Source organism: Myotis lucifugus, unplaced genomic scaffold, assembly GCF_000147115.1.
Source record: "Myotis lucifugus unplaced genomic scaffold, Myoluc2.0 scaffold_146, whole genome shotgun sequence".
Lineage (NCBI taxonomy): Eukaryota > Metazoa > Chordata > Mammalia > Chiroptera > Vespertilionidae > Myotis > Myotis lucifugus.
Genome location: NW_005871194.1, coordinates 100,394 through 107,673, shown reverse-complemented (window position 1 = coordinate 107,673; position 7,280 = coordinate 100,394). Strand labels below are relative to the sequence as shown.

The 7,280-nt window shown below is 51.2% G+C and overlaps 1 protein-coding gene across 1 annotated transcript in view; it reads left to right on the top strand.

Moving 5' to 3' along the window:
* Nucleotides 1–7,280, top strand: part of COG1 (component of oligomeric golgi complex 1) — an 11,817-nt gene that overhangs the window by 714 nt on the left and 3,823 nt on the right. Inside the window, exons 2-9 of the mRNA XM_023759077.1 lie at nucleotides 187–345; nucleotides 2,518–2,759; nucleotides 2,903–3,084; nucleotides 3,199–3,369; nucleotides 4,236–4,392; nucleotides 4,929–5,139; nucleotides 5,513–6,304; nucleotides 7,020–7,250. Coding sequence (XP_023614845.1) covers nucleotides 187–345; nucleotides 2,518–2,759; nucleotides 2,903–3,084; nucleotides 3,199–3,369; nucleotides 4,236–4,392; nucleotides 4,929–5,139; nucleotides 5,513–6,304; nucleotides 7,020–7,250 — 2,145 coding nt within the window. The remainder of the gene's footprint in view (nucleotides 1–186; nucleotides 346–2,517; nucleotides 2,760–2,902; nucleotides 3,085–3,198; nucleotides 3,370–4,235; nucleotides 4,393–4,928; nucleotides 5,140–5,512; nucleotides 6,305–7,019; nucleotides 7,251–7,280) is intronic.

Below are 7,280 nucleotides of genomic sequence, written 5' to 3'. Positions count from 1 at the left end.
GACTTTTTTTTTAGACCAAGTTTTTTCCCGTTTGACATCGCCCCCCCCCCCCCCCCAGCCGTTCATTGCTCATACCAGCCTTCCCCACACAGTTCCCAAGAATCACGGCCACAGTCCCTCGTAGCTAGGCCACCCGTTGCTTTAGGGCCGTACCGGACTCCAGCATCAGGCCGCCCGCTGTAACAGCTGAACCTATCCACGTCGGTGCGCTCAGGTCATTCCAATCCGGTGAGCCCCAGCGATCCCTCCTCCGACCGCCAATTAGACCTGCGGTGGAAGGATGCAGCCCCCGAGCACACCCTAAGGTTGGAGCAGCGTGTTGTGTTCTGTGTTCAGGGCGCGAGGGTGAGAAAGGTAAACAATGAAAAGGGCGCGAGGGCGAGAAAGGTAAACAAGGAATTTGTTCTTAAAAACCTGGGAGGAGAACCTTACAGCGACATGCAAGGAGAAACTGCAAAAGTACCATTGAGCTCCATGTTGGAAGTTTTTAATACAACCCGGGTTTTAGAGGAAGTCAGGTCAGTAGGCTGGGCTCGCACAATAGAAGGCTGGGGCGAGCCGGTGTTGCTCAGTGGTTGAGCAACGACCTATGAACCAGGAGGTCACCATTGGATTCTGTTTGATTCTGGGTCAGGGCACATGCCTGGGTTGCAGCCTCAACCGTAGTAGAGGCGTGCAGGAGGCTGCTGATCAATGATTCTTTCTCATCATTGACGTTTCTATCCCTCTCTCCCTTCCTCTCTCTGGAATCAATAATAATAAAAAAATGTTAAGGAAATGGGTTGGAAATAGCTGATTTTTGAAATGAGTGACCTCATTCCTCTGTAAGCTGTACACGGAGTACATGTCCCTCCCTACGTGGCCAGCCTTGGTTACAACTGAGTCATGCTTCAAGGTTTATTAGTAAATTAATGTACTCTTGCTAGCTTTTAGAAATGTATTTATTTTTGTAGTTGCTATATCTGACTTCAACCCACCAAACGTTGCCTTTCTTTAAGGCACAAAGAAATAGAAGTCCCCAGTTCCTGCTCTGACAGAGCTTACAATCTATAAGAAAAATGTAAACAATATACAGTCGCAGTAGAAAACATTTTAGCATTATGGTGATCGGCTCCCAAAATAATGGTGCACATTTACCATAGACTTCCAAAGAAAGTCGTTTCAGACTCGGTCCTTCCTCCTCAGCAAAGAGGGGCCTTCAGGACAGAGGAGGCTTGGAAGGTGGGTCTGAAATGTGTAAAGACAATTAAAACTGGTAATGAATTTAATGAAAGCAGGTTCCTCACCCTTGGTGCTGTTGACATTTGGGGCCGGGTCATTCTTTGTGGGAGTGGCTGTCCTGTGGATGTGTGGAAGCATTCCTGGCCTCCATCTGTTAGATGCCGGTAGCACCCTCCCTCTCCCCCACTGTGATCATCACAGATGTCTCCAGATACTGCCAGATGTTCCCTGGGAGATGAAATCGCCCCTCTGCCCCACACGTGCAAACCAACGGACTCCAGGGCCCCTAGAAGAAAGTAGTGGAGGATGGGAACCCTTGACCACCAGGCTGATACAAAGCAGTGAGGAGCCTTTAGAACCAAGCAAAGATAATATCTAAGTAGCTGCTGAAGAAGGTAAACTTGACAGCAAAGGAAAAAGATAGATTGGAGTAGTGAATGAACACAGCACAGGCTAAATGTTTTTGGGTTAATCTGCGTGTGAGGTGACATGATGATGACCTGCATTAGAGTCGTGGAAGTGTAACAGAAACTTCGATGGTCAAGATATCAAGAGAGCCCATCAGAAGGACATGAACTTCCTGGGAAGTTAGCAGTAAAGTGTGATGTGTGCTAAGATAGATAAGGAGGAGATGGCCAAGATTGTTGTTAGGGAGATGAATGTAGTTTTAAGGATACTGACAATGGAAGGGTGGTGACACCTACCAGGTAGCAGCACAAAAGGCTGGACTGGGCTTCAGAGGTGTGACGAGGACTAAAGATAAAGATGTGGCAGTAGTGGTCTGCTTAGAGGTGATGCTTGAGGGAAGAGACTGCTGAAGTAAAAGGACAAGACTGACAGGATGGAGGCATGAGGATCGAGACAAGTGAAGATTTGGTGGAGGGCTGGTGAATAGAACAGCCACCAAGGAAGTCCATGATGCACTTGAAGAAGCAGGAGGTGTAGGAAGGCTGAACATCTGAAAAGGGAAGGAGAAGTGCACTCTAGAGGGGTCCATAGGGCTCCGTGCTATTGAGACATCACAGGAGCAGTGGTAACCAGACTGTGAGATGACCAGAGTCAGTGTGCCTCTCCCTGGGCCTGAGCAAAGTGGCGGGCCACAGGTAGGAGAAACCGGTGGGGTTGCACAGCAGTCCCCACTCCAGGATTCCACTGTACTGCGCTTTGATGCCTTGCTGAAGGGCGCTGCATCAGGCTCGTTGAAAGCTGTGAACCCTAAAGTGCCCCCACACTGCAGCCTGCCGAACACCGCCCCTGCTTTCATTTGTTCCTCTGACCCTGTGCCTTTCCCTGTAGCCACAGCCGGCCCGGGAGAAGTTCTACAGCATGGCTGCCCAGATCAAGCTCCTCTTAGAAATCCCTGAGAAGATCTGGAGCTCGATGGAAGCCTCCCAGTACCTCCACGCCACACAGCTGTACCTGCTCTGCTGCCACCTGCACAGCCTGCTCCAGCTGGATTCTTCCGGCTCCCGATACAGCCCTGTCCTCTCCCGCTTCCCCATACTCATCCGGCAGGTGGCAGCGGCCAGCCACTTCCGGTAGGTGGGTCCACCATGATGACCTCTGGTGAGGGCTGCGCTTCACCACTACAGCTTTGTGGAGGACGTCTTCTTTCCTGGGGCACCAAGGCTCTTGTCTCAAGATGTGAAAAGTCCGCTGGTGACCTTTGTCATCTTTCTAGGTCAACCATTCTGCATGAAAGCAAGATGCTGCTCAAATGCCAGGCTGGGTCAGACCAAGCAGTGGCGGAGGCCCTGTGCTCTATAATGCTCCTAGAAGAGAGTTCTCCTCGCCAAGCCCTGGCAGACTTCCTGTTGGCCAGAAAGGCAGCTATTCAGAAACTCCTCAACCAGCCGCACCACGGTGGGTACCACGGGAATGGGGAAGGATGAGCTGAGGGAGACGGAAGCATCCAGAGCATTTTCTGTTACTCAACTAAAGGAGGGTGTTGTTGAAGAGGATGGTTTCTTCTCGTAGGTGCTGGTGTCAAGGCTCAGATTTGCTCATTAGTGGAGTTGCTGGCCACCACTTTGAACCAAGCGCATGCTCTTTTCTACACTTTACCGGAAGGGCTGCTGCCAGACCCGTCCCTGCCATGTGGCTTGCTCTTCTCAACTCTGGAGACCATCACAGGCCAGCATCCTACTGGTAAGCTTGTAGCCAGCCTTTTTTTATCTTCTGGTTCATTCAAACAATGTTTATTGAGCATCTGCCAGCTACTATGCTAGGCTCTGGGGATACAGCAGTGAACTGGACAAATATGGAACCCACCTTTGTAGAGGTAACAGTCTAGTGGTAGAGGCAGATTTTGAACTCAGTACACACATACCTGTTTCATATCAGTATTGGTCTTTGCTCTGAAGGTGAAGTACAAGTTGGCTTGGGAGCACTGACATGAGCGACCTCACCAATGTTACTTGCACTGGAGAAGTGATATTTAAACTGAAACCTAAAAGCTGAGTAAGACTTAGGTGAAGAAGGCAAGGAAAAGAGTGCCAGGCAAAGGGAAGAGGATGTGCAAAGGCCCTGAGGCACGAGTGGGCCTCCCAGAGTTGCACAGCATGGGCCTATGCCCTGCTAGAGGGAGCGGTCACCTCTGAAGAGCTGCAACTCACTGATCAGGATGAGTGGCCATCAGTTCTTCCCTCAGATCTTCAAGGGAGGTTGGAGGATGGTGAGAAACAGGAAACATACCTTTTGACAATTTAAGTTCTACTTTGCAAATGTCGAGGGCTGCACAGCACTCAGTACTTCTCTCTCTCTTCCCCATTCCATTCCTCACTTTCCTTGCCTTCTCAGCCAATAGGATGACCAGAGTTGGAGGGAAGCTGCCAGCTCCCTGATGACGGAAGCCCTGGACATATTCTGTACTTCCCTTTCCCCCCCTTTCCAGGGCTCCAGTCTGCCCTGCCCAGAGGAAGACTAGATGGTCTGTGGAAATTCCTTCTAGGTCCATTTTTTAATATGCTGTTCAGAGGATGGCCCGGTTCCTTCTCACTTGGCCTTCTCTTTAGAAAAGGGCATCGGCGTTCTCCAAGAAGAGATGAAGCTCTGCAGCTGGTTCAAGCACCTGCCGGCATCCATTGTCGAGTTCCGGCCGGCTCTGCGGACCCTCGCACATCCCATCAGCCAGGAGTACCTAACCGACACGCTGCAGAAATGGATCCACATGTGAGTAGCCAGAGCTTTCCCGAGGCTGGCAGGCACCACCCTGGCAGCCTCGTGTGTGGCCATAGGGCCAGTGATGAGTGAGGGACAAGCCTGACCTCCTGGAGGATGCTCTGCACACCGCTCACTCGGTCATGTCGGCGCCTCACTCAGCCACCTGTCGCCAGCTTCATGGAAGGATAGCCCCTACTGTGGGGAACCGAGAAGGAATCTGTCTTTCAAAATACTGCATAGAGGATTTTAAATTCTCTTTATGTAAGAGTCCTGTCACCCTAAACTTTTATTTAGTTTTTGAAGACACTCTGTAGGGCTCTCGACTTCCTTCCAGATGCCTCAGAGAAGCAAGGATAGGTCCGGTGAAAGGGCCACAGGCTCTCCCCCATCCAGCCAGAAACACTGTGTTCATGCGTATTTGTAACTGCTCTGAGAGAAGTACATTTATGTAATTGGAGGTTTTCAAATGGAGGCCTGCTCTTGCTCTTAATAAAGGTGTGGAATCACGAATCCAATGAGGCCTAAGGAAAATGATTGTGTTGCAGGTGCAAGGAAGACATTAAAAACGGGATCACCAGCCTGCTCATGTTCGTGAAGAGCATGAAAGGCCTGGCGGGGATCCGGGACGCCGTGTGGGAACTACTTACCAACGAGTCCACCAGTCGCAGCTGGGACGTGGTGTGCCGGCGGCTTCTGGAGAAGCCCCTCTTGTTGTGGGAGGATTTGATGCAGCAGCTGTTCCTTGACCGATTACAGGTACCGTGGGCAGTCCTGTGGCAGTCGGTTTTATGGCCAGTCCTAGTGTGATCTGTGGTTGTCTGGGTTGAGTCCTGACGTGTCCTCAGTGTGTTCTCTCCCTGCGGACTTACTCCAGGGAGTCCCAGCATGCCTTCTGGGGGGGTGGGGTCTCTTCTGGGTCTGCACAGGGATCCCGACTCGGTGCTGGAAGAGCCCAGGCCTCTGTCAGGCGGTCGGGAACGTGTCTGTGTCCATCAGCGATGACTTTGTCCTCTGCCAGCATCATGTCATCTGAGCCTGGTGGAGAACATTCGGAATGCTGGATGGACTGCCACGTGGTCCTCTTGTTTTGAGATTTCTGAAAGGAATTGCTTTTCTCATTCTGTTTTAGACGCTGACAAAAGAGGGCTTTGACTCTATCTCCACGAGCTCTAGGCAGCTCCTCACCTCCGCCTTGCAGGAGCTCGAGAGCAACACCAGCAAGTCCGCTTCCAACAAGCACATCCAATTTGAGCACAACATGTCTCTCTTCCTCTGGTCCGAGAGTCCCGGTGACCTGCCTCCCGACGCCGCCTGGGTCAGCGTGGCGAGCCGGGGCCCATTTGGCGGCAGTGGGCTCTCCATGAAAGCTCAAGCTGTCAGTCCTTGTGTACAAAACTTCTGTGCTGCCCTAGATGCTAAACTGAAGGTGAAACTGGATGACCTCCTGGCTTACCTTCCCTCTGACGACTCGTCACTGCCCAAAGAGGTCACCCCCGTGCAAGCCAAGAACTGTGCCTTTGACAGGTACGCAGACGCCGGGACTGTGCAGGAGATGCTGCGGACTCACTCGGTGGCCTGCATCAAGCACATCACGGACTGCGTCCGGGCAGAGCTGCAGAGCATCGAGGAAGCTGTGCGAGGCCAGCAGAATGCCCTGGGCCGTGACAAGCTGCATGCGGTCCTCTTCATGGCCAGGCTCTGCCAGTCCCTGGGAGAACTGTGTCCTCACCTGAAGCAGTGCATCCTGGGAAAGTCTGGGAGCTCTGAGAAACCAGCAAGGGATTCCAGGGCTCTGAAAAAACAAGGAAAGGGGAAAACGGAGAAAGTCCTACCTACGCAGGCCCAGTGGCAGGAAGTGAAGGAGCTCCTCCTGCAGCAGAGTGTGATGAGCTACCGGGTCTGGAGCTCGGCGGTGGTGCAAGTGAGTAGCATGGCCACGTACTTGTCTCACTCCCCACTCATCCTCATCGTCTCCCTTTCACTATAGTCCAGTCTTGTCAACCTTGATCTTTTAACAGAAAGGGAATAACAATTCTTATTCCATACAGTTACTTACTTTCACTTTTCTCTGCCACACAGAGCAAATGTCAAACCTCTTCCATTCATTTTTAGTCTGGACTTAGAAACCCTGGTGATTTTTCCCTTCCATCTAATGAGAAAGACCCTCTCTCTGGATAAGGATCTGTATTTCCTGCTCTGCACCCTAAATATGTTCCCTATAGTCTCTGCTATTGTCTTAAGAGCTGACACTTGCAGAGTAGTTAGCAACAACATTCCCTTTGCCGATACCAGTAATTAGCCAAGAGAAGAGTGACGTTTGCCACTTGCCACCCCACGTGACCTAAGCAGCAGAAGCTCTAGAGCAGGGGTCCTCAAACTTTTTAAACAGGGGGCCAGTTCACTGTCCTTCAGACCGTTGGAGGGCCGGACTATAGTTTTTAAAAAAAACTATGAACAAATTCCTATGCACACTGCACATATCTTATTTTGAAGTAAAAAAACAAAACGGGAACAAATACAATATTTGTATTTGCATGTGGCCCGCGGGCCGTAGTTTGAGGACCCCTGCTCTAGAGTCTGAAAGAAACTCTGCAGGATCTGAGTGGCCTCTCTGGGCATCTGCCTTTTATTACCAGGTTTTAGCCCATGGATTTGCCCAGTCATTACTTTTAGATGATGCTGGCTCAGTCCTGGCCACGGCCACCAGCTGGGATGAACTAGAAATTCAGGAGGAAGCGGAGTCTGGCAGCAGCATCACATCCAAGATCCGACTCCCTGTCCAGGTAAGCCGGGGCCCCTGTCAGAGCCGGACTGAGACCTGCTCTGAGGAAAGGAAAGAGCTTAGAAAATCACTAATGGTCAGCTGCTGAGGGGGAGCTGCAAGTAATAGTTACAAC